The 19,578-nt window shown below is 34.1% G+C and overlaps 2 protein-coding genes across 2 annotated transcripts; both read left to right on the top strand.

The window, feature by feature from the left end:
- Positions 1-5,126: 5,126 nt before the first annotated feature.
- Positions 5,127-12,485, top strand: LOC120326073 (tectonic-3-like). Its single transcript, XM_039392299.2, has 13 exons — positions 5,127-5,194; positions 5,394-5,508; positions 6,181-6,284; positions 6,484-6,620; positions 7,289-7,510; positions 7,836-7,869; positions 8,149-8,172; positions 8,390-8,503; positions 8,933-9,092; positions 9,477-9,617; positions 10,670-10,817; positions 11,503-11,664; positions 12,006-12,485. The coding sequence occupies exons 1-13, from the start codon at positions 5,131-5,133 to the stop codon at positions 12,177-12,179; spliced, it is 1,599 nt and encodes a 532-aa protein (XP_039248233.2). The 5' UTR covers positions 5,127-5,130; the 3' UTR covers positions 12,180-12,485.
- Positions 12,486-17,372: 4,887 nt separating this feature from the next.
- On the top strand, positions 17,373-19,565 carry LOC120326051 (catechol O-methyltransferase A-like). Its single transcript, XM_039392258.2, has one exon. The coding sequence runs from the start codon at positions 18,023-18,025 to the stop codon at positions 18,716-18,718; it is 696 nt and encodes a 231-aa protein (XP_039248192.2). The 5' UTR covers positions 17,373-18,022; the 3' UTR covers positions 18,719-19,565.
- The last annotated feature ends 13 nt before the right edge of the window (positions 19,566-19,578 follow it).

Raw genomic sequence — 19,578 nt, 5'->3', positions numbered from 1 at the left:
GGGGGGGGGTGTTTGAAATTTTAGGGGGGGTGTTCACCCCCAGGGGGGGTGTAGGGAAATCACTGATCTAGTCTGTTATTATTACCCAGACAAGCCATTGCCCTGCAGTATGAGTAACAGATCCGCATGAGAGTTTACAATACTTTACCAAGATTGCTTCGAGATATGCTTGTGCAGCAAATAAGTAGTATCAAGTTTTTTGGCGGCTAAACATTTTCTGGTAATTGGGGCTGGCTACTGCGCTGTCCTATTTACTCTTTAATAATGCCCATGAGAATAGTATCCTTCAGCATGATTAGTTTAGTCGAAGTGCGATCGGCATTAAATTACCACAGCACTTTAGCAATAATCTAAAAAATTTGTACATATTCACATTGAGCCATCACAGTTCGAGTGCCCTCGAGGAAGATTGGTGCGAGCAGAGACAATGCATTATTATGAAAATCTATGGTGCGAGTGATACTTCCACATGACAAAAAACGTCAACTCACGTCGTAGCCTTAATTTATGCATATGTGTGTCATTAGCTTTCTTATTCTGTATATGTGTAAGTCCATATTAAATTTTCTATCGTAATTAAATAATTATAGCATGATTAATTTATGCATATGTGTGTCATTGACTTTCTTTTTATTCTGTATATGTGTAACTCTATATTGAATTTTCTATCGTAATTAAATAAATATACTAATATGTGTGACCAATGACATTAAACAACATGATAGGCAACTCTGACGTCACTCCATAAGACTACATACGAAAGCTTGTATTTCATGATACGCTCCAATGCACATATTTCTCGTCGTCTTTCGCGACCGTTTTCCGCTCGCTTTTGCTATTCGGCGTCTTCTTTACGTGTGGTGCCTGCCGTTTTGCGCCTGTAACGAAAGAAAATAATCTCTATATCCAAGAAGTTTTGCTCACTTGGAAAGCTGAAATGGCAGACAAGCTGTAAAGAGTAATTCTGGACATCATAGACGTTTTTTTTTATCAGAGAAGATTGCAAACGCGATAGCGTAAAGATTTATGTGGGACATTTTGCAGATAATGACAAAGTTCAAAGTTAGTAATTTTAATGTTTGGCTTTAACAGTGAAATTTCATTTAAAGAGGGTGTCATACAAAACAGCAAAACTGTTTTTACTTCTCTTAACGGTGCTGTGATACAATAACGGTGCTGTGATACAATTCCATAACACAAAGTTTGCATCTATCGAACTTGCTTTTTTTAGGTGAATTTCTTAGACATATTTAGTTAATCGTAGGTAACATTGCTGGTACATAATGCCTCGTAGATAGGTTTGTGTCTAAATTTAGGAATTTAGCTCATAGCCCACTAATTAATGTTATCTTATATGCAGGAGGTTGCAGGGCAGATTTAACTTGCAGCCTTACCGATCACCTGACGATGCTCATTTAGTTTGGCTCGAACAAATCTTCTTGAAAGACTTGTGTGAATGGAAACTACCTATATGTTTTGCCTTCCTCCGATTTTAGAAGACAAATTTATGCTGAGGGATTCGCATATAATTTTCATTGATTGTTGGCTGTTTATAATTCCTATTAATTGTGAATTCTGATTATAACAAAGAGTTAAAAAAAATTTTACGTAATTTACTGGCACCTTTTTCTTGTCAATACTCCAAGCTGAGGTAATAAACAAGACAATACATTTATGCCAATATATTCCGAGTGGCTGAATTAGTTTACCTTTATGATAGCAACGATTTTGTATTTAATACAGCAAGATTTTTTCAATTTAATTGAAGTGATATTATTTCCCAAAGCAATGCTTGAATCGTCCAGAATAGATCAGTGGTGTCAAACTCATGGGTTTTCGAGAGCCGCATTGCATGTTGGAAATTGTAAAAAGGGCCGCAAACAGTTTTTGATAATGTATACTTGAAAGATATTTTCAAGATAGTTTTAGTTTGTGACATATATTGGGATGCAACTAAACAGTGGGATTAAGTTTTATTATTTTCTTTAATTTCAAATGCAATTACATATTATTATTTGCATTCCACTATTATTGCAAGTTACTGTATTTATCACAAAATATCATAAAATTCTATGTACAACCATCGAAATCATTTCTGAACAAGCTTTGGATAAGGAAAGAATAATACATACACTAAAAAAATGACTTAATCTAAATATATGGACCTAAAATTAATAAAAATACTACAATATAAACTCAATGTTTTTTTAATTACATTTGTCCTGACGTTTGGCATCTTTTTTGTGTCACCAGCATACTAAGGCCAGGCTGAAATGATTTTATAGTACCAACTCTAACTAACGCGGTCACATGATCATGGGTTAATCTGGATCTTTGCGAATGTTTAATTAATTTCAGTAATGCAAAAAATTACTTTTATCATTCCATGTATAGATCAGTAGAAAAACAAATGACAGATTTTTTCGACAAGACATTTCGCGCTACATTGCATGGCATAGGATTGCTTGAATTATTATCGATATTGATTTTTAGTAACTAAGTCGTTGTATAATTATATTGATATACAAACACATGGAAATTTTCTGTTCGAAGTTGGTCTTCGAATTTGTCATATTGACTGCTGAGCTTATTGTGTTTTTTTTATTGTACAGTACTGATGGAAATATGACAAATTAAACAATGTGCTTCAGAAAATTTTGTGAAATGCAGAAATATTGCAACTCCCATTTTCTTCGAAAATGCCACCTTCTTCATGTACTTTGCGTTTAATTTAATCACTCAAGTGTTTTATTCAAGTATTCTTTTGCTAGCTTGATGTGTATTCTTAAATGGGTCAAAATGTGAACAAAAAAAATTTAATTTTTCAAAACTACTTTCAGTAAATTGTTTTCTGTGTGAATATTCAATTCTACTTTAAAAAGTTTGACAAATCTGTTACATTTAGATAAAAAAAAAACTTCCAAAATACTATTACAATTATTGTTAAGCGTTCGAGGGCCGCACTGGAAGTTCTCTGGGGCCGCGAGTTTGACATCCCTGGTCTAGATGGAAGTTGTCCAAAATATATAACAGTATTTTATCATGAATCATGATTATACCCTTTCCTGAATTTCTTCTATAGTACTACCAAAAGTTGATGAACCAAATATAACGCAGGTGAGTGATCCGTAATCCTCATTTTTCAAAGCTGTTTCAAGTATGTCAGGCATGTTTAGTGCTTTTTCACAAATAAGACCGCTTATGCAATCTTACGCATTGGAATTTTTAGTTATTTTCCTCAAGCCTTGCAGGATGTAGGGGCCATACACAACTCTACCGGAGGGTCAAATGCTTTTGCATGCCTCCATAGGTTGTTCTTCTATTGCAAACATTTATGGAGTATTATAAATATATTTCTTGGAATCACACTGTCACTGATATGTCGCCAGACTTCTGATATCTCCCCCTCTGCTACAGTTGTCCTGTGAATAAATAATAGGAAATTGAGATTAGACGAATAGTTGAAAGTTTTGCTTTATGTCGGCTTAATTTTTTGATTGATATACTTGCTATTTTTGCTATTAGCTCTTGTGCTGCAGGAGTCTCACAATGCTTAGACAGGTTTGTCCACAACTTTCACATCTGAAGAAAGAGAGGAGATTTATTAATTTTCGTTAAGAATAAATAACGCAGTCTATATGTATTAGAATGGAAAAGCTAATAAATCCTATATCTCATGTTCAATGTAAAAAATGTTTTACTGACTTTGGTATATAAATCAACTAATAAAGGGATTTTGTCAGAAAATTACAAGCATTCGTGGCTCCAAATACTTGAGAGATCAGACTATACAATATAGACCGGTATGAGTGAAATGTTAGGTGAACTTGTTAACCCTTTGATTCAATACGCAAATAAAAGTGAATGAGCAATAGTATGCTACAGCAATGAGTATATATTTCTACACTGATTAGAAAAATCTAAATGGAGGTGCATGAACTATTTGAAACCATAAGGGGTAAGTAAATATGCAATTTCGGCAAATGGGCAACTACGTACCGTATTGATTTGATAACTTCGTAGTATATGACAAAAGCTGGCTTTCCCACATGTACTTAACAGTGCTATGCCCGGGTGTGATATACAACAATAGTATTTACCTTACCTTTTTCCGATTTCTTTTTACCTTCAATTTTCCAAAATATCATTAAAATCGACAACAACTGTCAAAGCAGGCACGAACACCATTTGTGCCACTGCTATGCCTTGAAAGCAGCACACATCCGCTCGTTTTCGTCTCGTCAAGTATGTGCATTGGAGCGTGCTATCGGATACGATCTTCGGCCAAAATGCCGGAGTTGCGCATCATGTTGTTTAATGTCATTGGTGTGACGAAGAAGCAAAGTTGGGATTCTTCGGATGACAAGGCGCCCTCTTGTGACCAGCGTCTCCAAGGTGTAGCTTGGTATGTTCTGCATCATTGGCTACATACACAACATTCGCTTCAAAATTTCTCGTTTCGATATGTCAGTAGCCTATGTTGTGTAGGGAATTCAGGAATCAAATAATATTTGAAGATTTGGATAATTTCCAATCAGTTATGAGAATAATTTTTAAATGTAAAATTAGAGGGATGCTGAAAAATATGGCATCAAATATGAAAAATAGCTTTTTGGAGGATGGAAGAATTGAAAACTTGTTAGAAAAGTCGGTAATGTCATAGCTTTTGATAGTACATTTTTAAGATTGACTAGTATTGATAATATTGACTGTTTTTATAAATAAAATAAAAAAAAGCTAAAAAAAAAAAAAAAAAAAAAGTATGTTGTGTAGCAAAGTCACTGCAAACCTGTGTTATAGTCACTTTGTTGTGTAGAATGCGCAGATGAAGTAGAACAGCATTAATTAGTAATAGTTTTGGCGATTACCGTGTCCGATCGAAGAGTTGTGAATGACTGCACATCACAGGAGCTTATCTTAGCTTTGATCACAAGCCAGCACTGCAGCAAGCTAAGACCTGCTGAGATCATTGACATGACTACCAATACTACAATATCCATAATACAGTAATATCACAGCAATAGTAACCGTTACTGAATATAATATGCAAATATAATCATACATATTGTGCTTTTCAGAATAACAAAATAGTGTTGTAGTGAGACTATCATAATACAGTAATACACAAATATGTTGAAACTAATTGTAATATTGTTTCTAATGAACAGCCTACAAAAAGCAAACTCCCAATCAAGTAAGCCTGCGTAATTCATTTATTTGATTTTTGGTTAATTTCTGTAAGTACGATTCTAACTCGTCATTTTAATTTCAAATGTCTATAAATCAGTAAATGTCCGATCATTTTCCAGTCATATTGTATTAATCAACCTCAAACCAAAGGGCATTACCAAGTTTGTTATATTGTTAACTTAATGGCATTTCTTCATTTGCAGTTGTGACATGTTCATGTGATTTGACTTCTTCAGCTTGTGATGGGAATTGCTGTTGTGATCCAGACTGCACAACAGAAGATATAAGTGCCTTTGTGTGTTCAAATGCAACATATAAGTGAGTGATTTCAACAGTTATCTTATACTGAAAATTCCATAGACAGCTCAATAGACTCTCAATTGAAATACTCTGTTATAAACTTTCCAAATTGGAACTATCGACTACTTTATGCTTGGTGTATCATGCTGGAAACACGCTTGCCATCGCAACTCTGATTACCCTACTGATGGAAAATAATGGGCAAGAGGATTGCTGGACTCCTCACCATCATGGGATGGTTCACATAACTGCTGGTTCGTTATAGATTCATCCATCATCAAGTCCATCATCCATCTGAAAACAAATACATGATTGAATGATAATCTCTTAACCAATCTGAACTAGTAACAGGAAGAGAAACCCGCTGTCTCATCAGCTTTGCTCTCTGTCAGAATAACAATGAAAACCCTATAAGTTTGTATGGTGTTATCTGTATGCAAGGATGTTATACCAAGAATGAAGATGACTATTCTAAGAGATTTAAATGTTGTGCTGCACACTAACACAAATTATTTCTGTAATGTTCATCTGACTGGGATTAGACTTCTTCTAGGTAATCTTATTTTAACTTATAAGAAGACCTTTATGTGGGTGTGCAGCAATACTATTAAATCACTTCATTATCAAAGTTGATAATTGGTATTATATCCTTAGAATATTCTATTATTCATCTCTAAAATTTATTTTCAGTGAGGACTCTCAGCTTTGTGTGAACCAACTTGTTTTTGTTAACAATTTGCCAACAACTACAGTTGTCAATAATAATGGATTGTTCTGTATCATTAGGGAGAGAGGTATGGTATTGATGCTTGTAGGCTTATCAAAATACTTCATAGAATTGAACTGCAATACTTTGTTACGGTGCCTTGATTGAAGAATCATTTAAACATCTAGCGACATTGTGACTGTAAGAAAAGAAGTTTTTTTAGTATAAGATGAATATATTGAAAATTATCAATAAAGAATTCAAACTGTATTCATTTCTATTTTCAGACACATCAAATAATTTTTATACGGAACCTACTATACTTAATGATACTGCTGAATTCAATGCTGCTTCTCAACAATATCCTACTTATTCATATGATCTTTCAACAACAGCTACAACCTATTCACAAGTATATTATGTGGTGGGTAATGATAATAGCCTAAAATCTTGAATATATTTTTTTGAGTGTCTTTTACCAGTACTTAAATTTGGCTCTATGTAAGGAGCCTGCCTGTCTTGGTAAGCCTATATTAGTTTTGAGCAGGACTTGAATTTTCTGATTCATCTTCATCATAGCATACTCAAATTGGTACGTTTCTATGTTGAAATTAGTAGTCTTGGACACGGACAGACTAATCCACTATTTCCAAAGTCATCTTGCTGGTTACCTTGAAAAAATTGTAAAAGAGTCTATGAGCAAAAGTAGTTTTCAACCTTTTTGGTGGAGCAAAAGCCCAATGAAATTTATATAAACAGAGGCTCGATAAACCCCTGTACAATAGTTTAATTATTCTTTATAGCCTGAATTATATACCGGTAATCAATAAATAATATGTATAACAATTAACAACAAACCTAATACTGGCAAAACAAAACAATCTTTAATAAGATGTAGCAAGTTTATTAATAGTGGCAAATCTAATGGCTATGTGATTATATTTCAAATTCAAACAATATACATAATTTAATAGAGACTCTTGGATTTGAATGGAACCTCTCGCATTGATGAATGCAAATGCTTACAAAATATAAATGTAACAAAAAGGCCTTGTTTTTGTCACAAATAACTATAATCTGTTTACTTGACAGGCGGGAGATCAGATAGATGTACAATACAGCAATGAATTGCGAGGAAAATTAAGTTTTGCTATTCCTGGCATAGCAAATACTTGCGTAGACACAAATCCTGCTGCATATCTTAGTGATCAAACGTCAACTTGCAATCGTCGATTTACTTTGTCAAATTCTTGTTCATCTGGATCTGTGCTTGATTCTGCTTCATATTATTCACCTACTTTTACAATTGCAAAGGTGAGTAACTATTACAGTTATGAAGAATTTTGTTTACAGATCTTTTCAATTTATTTATTGGACATAAAATGGACCTATGGTTCATTTTGTTGTATTATTTGGATTTTTCCTGTTGTTTTTTGGCAAAAAAAACACTGATAGACCAATTAATTTCAAATTTTCAGTTCCTAAAGATGGATGAAACCATTGAAAGGCTGATTTTGTTAGAGTTCTACGTGACTCTATATATTTGTCCCCCACTTGACCGCCTTCATCCCTCTCGTCTGCTAAATGTTTCAACCAACTCAACTATATTATTATTTTTTCATGCAAACTTTGTTTTCAGGTGCCTATTACAAACATTACGGACAGTACATCATGTAAGTATCCCATAAGAATGTCCTTGAAGACAGAAAATTTTATACAAGTCTCATACAAATCATGTGTTGCGATAAGACCATGAAACACATGTCTTGAGATGAAGTGTTTATATATTCAAGAAATACCGTCTTAATTATCGGTAGATGTCTATATAGATCCATTCTTTACCTGAGATTTAGTTTTTTGTTACCAGCGTTTTTTTGAAACTGTTTATTCTCCTTTGTATCTTTTTATCGTTTTTAATGTTTTCTCATTGCTTTTCATATTTCATCTTACAGTTGTCAATGTCCTGATCTGTGATGGTAAGTAACTTATATTTATATCGCTCAAGTTAAAGTAAAATTGCTATATTATTATTTCATACCAACTTGTTATGAGCCAGCCTGCTTTAGTAAATATATGATATAACACCTAATTTGTGTGATGTTTATTGGTAAATTTGACTATTTTATAGATATCCTGGTGTTGTATCAAATTGGGATTTTTAAACAAAATGTATATTACATGATCATTTTCAAGGTTCTACAACTCCTGGGAACATAACCTATAATGCAGGTACTGGTTTATGCTCAAATGTAGCAGCCAGTGTTTCATATAGGATTACTTACGATGGAACAAATGGAATATCTTCAGGTACATATGTGAATATGTTCTATCAAACACCTTGTTAGTTTAAATGTAAAACTTGCATATTCTTGCCAAACTGGCTGCCCACGATTGCTGAAATTGTTCATATATCATTTGTATAGTCAGGATTTTTGTGATACCGCAATTGTAGAACTTTTTTTACTTGTTGCGTTGCGTGTAATAGTTTGTTCCATAAATACTCATAAAAAATTAAATACGTTATCGGTTTATCTAAAAAAGTAGCCAAACCAGAAAGCTTGGTTTAAAATATTACCAATTGTTCACAATTCAAGACTTTGAAGGCATTCAAGATAGTTTTGGGAGCTCATTGTCTCCTTGTCAAACGAAAAGCCTGTTAAGCATTGTATTTTGCTCTAAATTGGTAAAGCAATACTATCTAATAAGGTGAAATTGATCTGTGTTTTTTTTTGTCAGCTTGCGTCTCATTTCCCCAAGTTTCTGATATTTCACAATCCAGCATATCTCAGACTTTCAGTATTAGTTTTGTATCATCTGCGACTGTTCTGAATGAAACTGAATCCAGAAGTGGAAATCCTGGATATGTTATTGGAAGGTCATTGAGAACTGCTTCAGGGTAAGAGTATTAAGATATGAATCATAAGTTTTTAATATGTGAAAAGTTGATAGGATGGCATTGATCAGCCCATGTTATGGAAATAACTTATCAATTATTCTTTCCAGATGTGTTGACTTGATATCATACCTTTAAAAAAAGTGTTTATAGCACAGGAATACAAGTTTGTAGAAAATAAATGAATCCTAGTGATAAATTTTATTTTTACAACTTGAAGATATTTTCACTCAGGATGTAACAAGTGGGTAAATCCAGTATATAAATACCTGAAACTGGCTTTTTATTGAGAACATTCTTCACCTCTTAGATGTAAAACACAAAAAAGACAGAAATCAGACTTTCGGAGTATTAAAAATGTAATTTTTGTAATATCTTTTGTTACAGGGGTGGTTTAGGAAATTTGACAATTGATGCTACTCAGTTTACTTTGATTTCACCAAATTCTAATGGGGATGGAACATGTACTGGTGTTGCATCACAGCAAATTAACTTCGGAGAGGATGCAAGAACAGGGTGTCTTTTGAGGTTTGTTTCGTGATTTTCCAAATTTCTAATGCCATGATAAAAAAAATTAGTGGGCCCTCTATTCATATTTCCCTAATTTCCTAGAAAATTTGTTTAAAAGAAATTAAAAAGTCATTATACCCCAAAAAATAGTGTATTTACGAATACAAGAAAGCGATGCTTAAGTATATGGAAGGTACTGTGAGGTTACCCTTATGGCTTAAAACACTGAGCTTGCTGAATAGATCAATGGACAGACAAGCGTAATGGAGGTGGTCGGGTGTGACGTAATAGCAAGTGATCTTCCCCTTTAATTAAAATGAAACTGCAAAATTGTGGGTGATACAACATATTCTATATGACTTATAAAAAATTGAAAAAAGGGTAGGTAATGGTCTTCCATTGACTTTTCTATCTAAAAGTACTCAAAAATCCATTAATTGATCACTCCAACAAAAACAGCGAGAATTTAGTGATTAGTTAAGGGATCCATACGAACACTTGGTCTCCAGTAACAAATACTGTGTGGGATGGTATCATACGCAAATCATTGTATATGTTCTGTAACTTTGGTACATATATGATCAATGTACTGATAATGAATACTTATCAAATTTGCTCCAGCTTTCCGTACATTTTATGTATGATTACTTTTCGATCTTGATCGGTAAGTATGTTGATAGGTATTCGTTTGTTTGTTTGTCTGTCAGATACTTGCGATATCTCACGAAAGCGAGGTTGAATCTGCTCCAAATTTCGCATGTGCATTCATTATATCTCGGACCAGAAGCTTATTGATTTTGGATAATTTATGTTGTATAAAAAAATAGCGAGTTATTAATTAATTAGTGATGGGCCACACAGTGTATTTATGGAGTAAGATAGGATGAATCGAAACCGCGGTTTTTGTTTTGGGGTTTCCCCTAACTTTCGATTGATAGTCTCTGACCGATATTCTCGTTTTCATGATTGTTCTGTCTTTTTTGAAGTCGCATTTAATTAGTTAATAAATTTTCATACCTTACTGTAAATGTTCATGGTTCATAAGTTAAAATTTTGGTGTTTTAATTTAGTTACACAAGAAGTACAGCATGTAATTCATTGCAAGAGTCGATAATCTCTGTTCTCAACATTCCAAGCAATGCTTATCTTGCAACATATGGAAATACATTGATAACATCAAATACAACAAATGATTGGCTACAACCACCGGCAGTGGCTGTGAGTGCATGATTTTTTTTTTATACAGATGGGGAAATGAACATAAGAATTATCAGAAATTTATGTGTTAGTCACATGGCTGAGGCTATCACCTCAGTTTAGGTATAAAGTTTGAGCTATCACCTCAGTTTAGGTAAAGTTTGAATATTCTTTCATGGCCAACTGGTTGGTTTTACTGTATCGACATGATAAGAGCGCTGGAGTCAACAATGTTATGTGATTTTCACCCTCGACGTAATAAATTAGACGGGCAATGTCAAACCAGAAGGCTTCCAGCCCTGTCAATTTAGAATTTGTCTCGCGTCCTACCTCAAAAATAACTAGCTAACAATAAGCTACAAATAACAGATAGTAAGGCAAAAGTATGTTTTATTGCATGAATGGAACGTAAATAATAAAATAAATGGAATATTCAAAATAAGGCGGGCAAGATCAAATCCAACTAATATTTTTATTTAGCTTCACGCTCCTGAAAAAACTGTGTACACCCCCTTGTGGGCATGCCCCACCGCTTGAAAAACACTGGTTTAGAGTAAAGGGGTGAAAACGTCAAATAAAAAAGAAAGTCCAATGTCTATTGTTTACCGGTAATACCTTGTATATCTTGCTATATCTTCATAAATTATTTTCATGAACATACCGTAAGCCTTAACGTTAACATAACTGTTTTTTACTTGAAATACAGTTGCCAGCTAATAGGAGTGATACTCCTGAAACAGCATGTCCTGATATGTGGACTGGTTTAAACTATACTATCTACTTTGCAAACACTGGTTCCATATCTAACCCTCAACCTCAAATTATTGGAATTGAATACGTTCCTGTAACAAAATCTATAGCATATGAGGTTTGTATACCAATTTTTTTACTAAGTAAAAGTTGATTTCAGTTTTTTGAAATTGTTATATCAATTGTCATCTACTTCAATAACTTGTCAAGAGTTTGAGGTATAACTAGATTGATAGCTCTCCAATGACCCTTCTGAAATGGCCAAAGGCAAACTTCAAATTGAAAATTAATGTTCTTCTTTCTAAGAAACTTTGGGAATATCTAATTAGAATTGTTGTACTATGAGTACAATCAATACCTTTTGGCCAACAGCTAATCACTTAATGCCTGGAAAAATATTTCAACATATGTTTGAAAAATTAGTTTAGTGTTTTATTGAGTTTTGCAATTGAATTTTAGTGCTTTGGTGTTGATTGCATAACGGGCACAGTTTCGCAGTTTGTGGAAATTACGTCTACTGTGACATTTGTTGATGCGTCATCTACTCCGTCAAGTATATTGCGAGAAAGACCAACAGTGAATGCTAGATTGCCAAGTGACTTTTTCTTCCCCTTCACCGGCACTGCAACATGATTATTTTTTTTCTGGAAGAGCTGTTTTTAATACTTATATTAGGCTATCACAACTGGCATTCCTGACTCAAATTGATCTGAGTATTTATATACATGCAGCTACTTATTGAAGTCAGACATAAATTTTTATCCATCTATCAGGATAGCTTATTGTATTTCCCTGCAGTACTGCTTCCAAGTTTTTGTGAGTTTCCTGTGCTGTTGTGTTAGGCAAATCTATTTAAAAAGTGTATCCCTATATTTTTATATCATGTCCACTGTTTTTGTAGATATTGAAACTGTAATATAGAATATTTTGGTTTTACAATCCATGTTGTTTGTCATCATCCAACTGAGGTGTGTTAGGTAGTTTTCCGTGTCTTTGATAAAGGTATTTCGATTAAAACTATAAACGGTAGAAATTTAATTAACCCGCAACCTGGCATTACTTGGAGCTTGGTGTCAAACGCTCAACGAGTCTAGACCAGGGGTGTCCAACCCACAGGAAGGATTCGTGCGGCCCACTTGAAGTTTTATATAAATATGGACGTATAAACATATTTAACATAAAAATTTTCTGGTATGATATCAAATCTTACGAGATTTGAGGCTTCAATTTCACACCGCTCCTCCATAAGAAAAGCGATGTTAACGCCACAAAATATGATTTTGCGGAGGGTCACTCAAGCATGCAAGATCTGTGGCGATACAATGAGTTTTCTACCCATTGTGAAATTAATTACAGACTGTTATGAAGATTTACAGGCATTTATCCCAAAGATTGAACGAAACTCAATTTGAATTGAAGAACGCAGTTCATTTTCCATTACTAAATAGCTTCGACAGCAACAATATGGATTACTATAAATATTTGAGACGCAGTCGCAAAGTTGTTGAAAGCATTTAAAGAGAGATTCGCTAAATTGCAAAATTCGACAGTCTCTTTAAAATTGTGTACGTATCCCATTGACATTCGGGTAGAAGAAGCCCTAGAACATACGCAACTTGACTTGATGTCTAGTCACCTACGGAACTGAAACAATTGTTTCAAGAAGATAGAAAACTTCTACAGTGAGTATATCGATGAAGATACGTTTCACATCCTGAGACAAATGGCAATGCGTATTGCGGCGGCATTAGGCACAACATATATGTGCAAATCTTTCTTTTTGAATTTGAAAATGAAGCATAGGAGTAAGCTGTCGAACGGCAATTTGACAAGCCAGTGAGTTACCAAAGCTAGCCGTTAGTATTAAACAGTTGAACAATGACATTCAAAAGCAAGTTTCACACAAGTTGGAAAAAAAAGAATTGCTGACTTTATTTTTTTTGCCGATGTACATTGCTTGAGGGTAGTGCATTTTGCATAAAAGTTTAAGTTGAACTTGGTGTTGTTTATGTGCAAGTTGTGTTCAGAAATCCGCAAAGGGTTGTGCAATCCAGACGTTTGATTTAGCGACGCTCAAATTCTAAAGTAAATCGGCACTGGGCTGGTATTCTAGTTGGGTAAAGACGTTTGTGCTCCCGAATTATCCGTACCAAGATGGCACACAACCTGAACATAGTAAGTGTATCAGATTATAGTTCAGGTTGTGCGTCATCTTGGTACAAATACTTCCAGAGCGCCAAAACGTTTGCAGCCCGCAATGAATTTCCTCATGTGAAAGTGGCCCGTGACACTAAAAAGGTTGGACATGCCTGGTCTGGGCTATTCTAGAGCCAGTGAATTTGGTATGAAACATCAGTAGTATGTGTGGTCGTCATTTCACAAGTTTTGGGAAGCAGGTACTTAAGCCACATACGCCATAGAAATGAAATATATTTATCGTATTGCTTGAATAACAGTCGCATGACCATCGTATCGTGGATGGGTCTAAAATTTCATTCTGGTACAAATTCATATTGACACGGCAGCTTTCATATCGAGATGCCCAGTTGTCGCCTCCCATATGTACGACTTTCAGGCGTGAAATAGTTGATTGAGCTAGCTAGTGTATCAGATTCAGTATCTTGCTAAACATCTTTGTATAGGAAGACAAAACAAGGAACACATCAATCTGTATATTTGTGATAATCGTTCAAGTGCCACAATTGTTCATATTGGAATGAATTTCTTATTTTTGTCTATACAACTCAAATCATCATTCATAACAGTCATTTTCATAATCACTGTTTTATAGTCACTTGGCTATGCAAACTTTAGCCCAAATGTGGCATTGGGATATATGCCCATATAATCTTATATTTCCACCTTATATTACATGGCAATTGGTCAATAAGATTGAATGTAATGTCCTGATAGGGCCAAATATTTCCTATTCTTGGCTTGCCACTTCCTTATTTGTATTAGATCGAATATAAATGTTTTTACACCCAAATCTATAAAATTCGGGCAAATATTACTCGAACTCCAAATAACTATTCGTCATTTAAGAACAGACAAAACCCTTGGTCGAGTTTCCTTTTTTTCTCCAAAGTTACAAAATTCTAGAATTTATAACTGCTTTATAATAATAAGTATTTTTACTGTGAACTTATTTCAATTGGTGCGAACATGGTGGGAGCTGACTCTGATGACCGCATGGTCGTATCACTCCCTCCAGTCCACACCGAAGATACATTATAACGTTATAAACGTTATTGGACACGTTTAGTGGCCATAACGATCGTTTCAATATTATGTTGTTGTTGTTGTTGTTGTTGTTGTTCTTGTTCTTGTTCTTTGGCACGTTTTTAAAAAATCGCTTTTCTCTTCGAATACTGGACCAGTTGCTTTGAAATTTTCAGTGGTTAAAGATTAATTTCTTCGCTAGAAGGCTATTACTTTTATTTATTTCAAAATTTTGCGCGAATTCTATGAAATTTGATATTTCGTCTAAAATTTTGCTGTATTATTTTTTATCCATGGGAACACGGATTTTAGTCAGTGTCATGACTGGCTGTACGTTTTGATTCTGCAAAATTCTTGCTACTGGGAATTCAGAACTTTTTTGAGGGTACCGGTAGCGTCAAAGGTACCGGTAAAGACTGATTCGCTCTGGTCTAACGTGTCCATATATTTGTGCGTAGCTCTCTTGTTATCGCTTTATAGTTATTGGACACGAAATGGACATAACGATCGTTTCAAAATTTTGTTGTTATTGTTATTGTTATTTGTCTCCGTCTCCATTTTTAAAAAATCGCTTTTCTCTTCGAATACTGGACCAATTGCTTTGAAATTTTCAGTGGTTAAAGATAAAATTTTTCTCCAGAAGGCTATTACTTTTTTTTCCACTATGACGTCATCAAAATTATTGCCGTTGGGTGGCGCTACGTGTCCATATATTTGAGCATAGCTCTCTTGTTATCATTATCATTGTATTTTTTTCTGGTTGACAAATATTAAATCTCTCTCGCTCTCTCACCGGGTTTACATGAAATGCATATTCAGTTAACCATGATGCAATAGCCATATAAACCTAGGACAGTGTTTATACATGGTTAACTTAACCATGGTTTATACGTCTCCCTGCTAGTGGGCAATCTCGAGCAGTTAATGGGGTCGCAGCGTAACTGGCGGGAAAAGTATGCGAGTGTTAAAAATTGACCATGTCCATTGGCACGTATTTTCCAGTATTTATGGACGCTTAGTCATCGTCATGTGACAACGGAGTCATGGGACATTCGCCTGAGCTGTTTTAATATTAATAAAATGAGAATCAGTACCGGTAGTTAAAAGTTTTCAGAGCCCAAGTTACATACCGTAATAATATTGTTAGCGATTCTGTGCACATGCGCAGGTACGGCAGTTTACAGGTTTAGTAAAAACATTTTCCCTGACTGCCTGCAAGCTTAATTACGGTACCGTACTGGTACCAATTTCTATAAAAAAGTGTGGACTTGTATGCTGACTACCTCCACCGTTGAGTCCATGCATACGAAGCAAATACCTGGCTAACTAATCCCATGTTTTGTTATTATGTCAGAGTACCGAAATAAATGATTGATTGATATCCGATATGGACCGGTACCGGTAACGTTAACTGAACGAGAGGCCGTGGTTTGACATAAAATTGAGCTGTCTTATTCCCTTTCTTCTCTCTGGGACAAATCTGTAAATCCTATTCTAAATCCTAATCAATTTCAGTGAATTTTGTAAAGCTTTAATTAATTTGTATTCCTGTACTTCATCTTTATTAAAAAAAAGTTTTCTTTACACAAATTTTCGTAATTTTGGCATCCAAGTGTTTTAGGTTGGTAGCAGGTAAATGGAGTCAGCAACTTTGTAAAATATTGAATAATAAAATATTGATAATTTTTTTTTTTTTTCTAAACCATTGTACAAGATGCACCCATCATTCCGACGGCGAAAATAAGCCTCGAAAGTGCGTGTTGTACACGGAAAAATGTGGTAACTGTGCTTTTGATGAAACCACCTAACTGCATACCTAACGAGCCATGTAATAATTTGTAGTTGGGCACTTTGAACATAATTCTGGTTGACTGAATATTAAAACTATGTTGATGTTTCAAATTCAATATCTGATGATAAAAATCACCAATCACAGTTTTAGCTATGTATATTCATCAACTACATCTGGCTTATGAAACTTTCTGTTTTCATTGAGTTTTCAACAATTAGGAAATATGAATGACTACAGAATGTTTTTTTTCTTTCTCCAAATTGAATAAAATTGGATTTCTGATCAGAGATTTACTTAAAAGTTTCTGTTGACTGTACTCTCTTTTTGAAATATGTATCTATCTTTGTCATTCCTTATTCTTCTTTCTTAATTCAAATAGGCCCCATTTCAAAGATTGTATTGTGTTAGATTAATAGTTAACTTTTTGAGTAACCCCCCCTTTTATATTACGGTATCTTTGGAACTGTTATGTATAATCCATCAAATAATTGTTGTAATTAATTGAGGTAAAATCTATACGCAGCCTTTTTTTCCTCATGACTGCTGAATGTCTTGTCCTAAGAGGAATTTTTCTTCTTTTTAGGGGTCGGTCGAAATAGTTGACCCGCCCCCTCCTGATTATATTTTATGATAGTTTTTTTCATTCATTGTAATCTGTACATTTTTGATATATTCGGAAAATAAATCATTATCACTCTTGAACCTCAACCTTACCCAAGGAACAAAAATATACTTTTATGTTGGAATAAGATCATTCCTATCAGTGTCAAAGAGTGCCTACCAGTGGCAGAAAGGGAGAGATACTTAATTAAGTGGGCTAGTAGACATTGGATAATCATGGTAATAGCCTATGAAAGAAAAAAAAACTGATAAATGTATTGCATTATGCAAAATTGAGTGAATTACCATAAATGATCTGTACCACAAAACGTATTTTTGCCATATGAAACCATTTCTTTTATGCTTAGTCATGCTCAAATTCTATGAGGTAATCTAAAACAAATATACTTTGGTAATGTTAAATATGTACCGTAGGAACATGATAATCGTTAAATAGAACATGCTATTCATCCGTTCTTGATGAGATACAAATATTGAAGTTACTCATGTTGTTTCAAGTGTTTGTATTGAGTTTTCACAAGTCATGTTAATTCTATGTTTCCCTTAGCTCATTACAGTATCATGTGCCATATATTTGTTTTGTTGTAATACGTTCATTTTGGAATGTTATCTCGCTGATAGCTGCTCAATATTCCATTGCTCAAATTATCACTCCACCTGGACTCATAGAGCTCTCTCTCATCATCCAATCTTCTTGACTTCACAGATCAGATTTTCTAATTTTATTCCAACAAATTAAGTTTGCAGTGTTATTTGCTGTCACAGAAGCCGGCCCATCCTAAGTAAAATCTCTATTAATAATCTCCAGTTCACAGTACTCCCTCCCTATTTTGTTCCAGTCATGGATTCAAAAATTTCTTCTGAGCTTCTCTCGGATCCTGCATTTGTTGCTCCAGATCCAGAGAAGATGGTGGCACATGCTCTTGAACATGGAAAACGTGGCGATCCTACAAGCATACTAAAATCTATGGATGAGTATTGCTGGAAATATGCTAAAAGGAGTATGAATATAGGAGATGCAAAAGGTGTTATTTTAGATAGCCTTTTCAAAGAGAGAGACCCCAAAGTTGCGATTGAGCTCGGTTCATTTGTCGGATACAGTGCAGTCAGAATGGCTCGTTTTCTAAAAGATGGTGGGAAGCTGTATTGCCTTGAAATTAATCCTGAATATGCCAAATTGGTTGAAAAACTTGTAGATTATGCTGGATTATTAGACAAGATTTGTATCATTGTCGGGACTTCTGATGAAGTAATTCCAACCTTGAAAGCCAAACATGGCATTGACAAGTTGGATTTTGTTTTCATTGATCATATGAAAGCACTATACAAGCCGGATTTGATTAGCCTTATAAAGAATGATCTACTTGCGAAGGGTTCTGTTGTCGTGGCTGATAATGTAATATACCCAGGTGCCCCAGAGTATCTTGAATATGTTCGCAATGAACCGCTATTTAAAAGTACGTTCTTCAAAAGCCATTTGGAATACAGGCCTGAGGTAGAAGATGGTCTGGAAAAATCTGTCTTTCTGGGGAAATAAAATGAAAATCTTTCCAGAACTCTTGAGACAATAGGTGAATAAATATGTGAATCGTTTAACTGTTACAATATTTCTATCATAATTAAACACTGATTATCAACAATGATAAGTGTATGTTATAATGTAAACTGATTTCTTTACTATGATTCAGGTTTACTTCTTTCACTACTGGGTTATTGTTCTTATTTAGTTTTCTTGTTCTATTTTTGATGACCAAAATTGTATTCGTTGTTCTCGAATTCAACATACTATTTATTCATTCTGTTTTTATAGACATATTGCTTGAGTTGTAGTGTCTTCAAAGTCTTTTGTATGTGATTAAATGTTAGTGCCATAGATATATAATATGAAAAAGAATATAAATATACCTTTATTGATTTACATAATTATGGGTATTTTTAACCAAAATAATTATATAATCGACACAATTCTCAATTCTTTCTCTCAGTGCAATTTTGTCATTGTAATTTTTCACTATTGTATATTTTTATCATTAATATACGTACATATTTATAGAAGTGTAGCAAAAATGACTTACCGGTAATATTAATAAATATAGCAGTGATATTAGTCTGTCCAAGTATTTGTAAAACAAAAAGTTTTATTTATATTTTTGACACCCCATGATTTTATGCTAGATTCATTTATGATTCTCGTTATTTTTAAAATAATATCCACCAGTATCTCAATGTCTGCTTAATTAGAGTATTGTCGGCCGGTACAAATATGTTCAATTATTTCATAAATTCATTTCAAATAGTTGTTTTAAGTATGTATATCTAGTAACTGGTTCCTTAATTCATTTCATGCACACTGATCAATTCGATTGTATCATCATGTATTCTAGTTATAACTAGACT

The sequence above is a fragment of the Styela clava genome, chromosome 4 (assembly GCF_964204865.1).
Source record: "Styela clava chromosome 4, kaStyClav1.hap1.2, whole genome shotgun sequence".
Classification (NCBI taxonomy): domain Eukaryota; kingdom Metazoa; phylum Chordata; class Ascidiacea; order Stolidobranchia; family Styelidae; genus Styela; species Styela clava.
Note: the sequence above shows the minus strand (reverse complement) of the source record. Positions and strands in the feature narration are given on the sequence as shown.

What these genes read in the sequence shown, in the direction of transcription:
- LOC120326073 (XM_039392299.2), top strand. Translation starts at nt 5,131, where the DNA reads ATGTTGAAACTAATTGTAATATTGTTTCTAATGAACAGCCTACAAAAA. An exon ending in AACAAATGGAATATCTTCAG is followed by an intron (nt 8,504 to 8,932) that starts GTACATATGTGA and finishes TTTTTTTGTCAG; the next exon opens with CTTGCGTCTCATTTCCCCAA. An exon ending in TCATTGAGAACTGCTTCAGG is followed by an intron (nt 9,093 to 9,476) that starts GTAAGAGTATTA and finishes CTTTTGTTACAG; the next exon opens with GGGTGGTTTAGGAAATTTGA.
- LOC120326051 (XM_039392258.2), top strand. Translation starts at nt 18,023, where the DNA reads ATGGATTCAAAAATTTCTTCTGAGCTTCTCTCGGATCCTGCATTTGTT.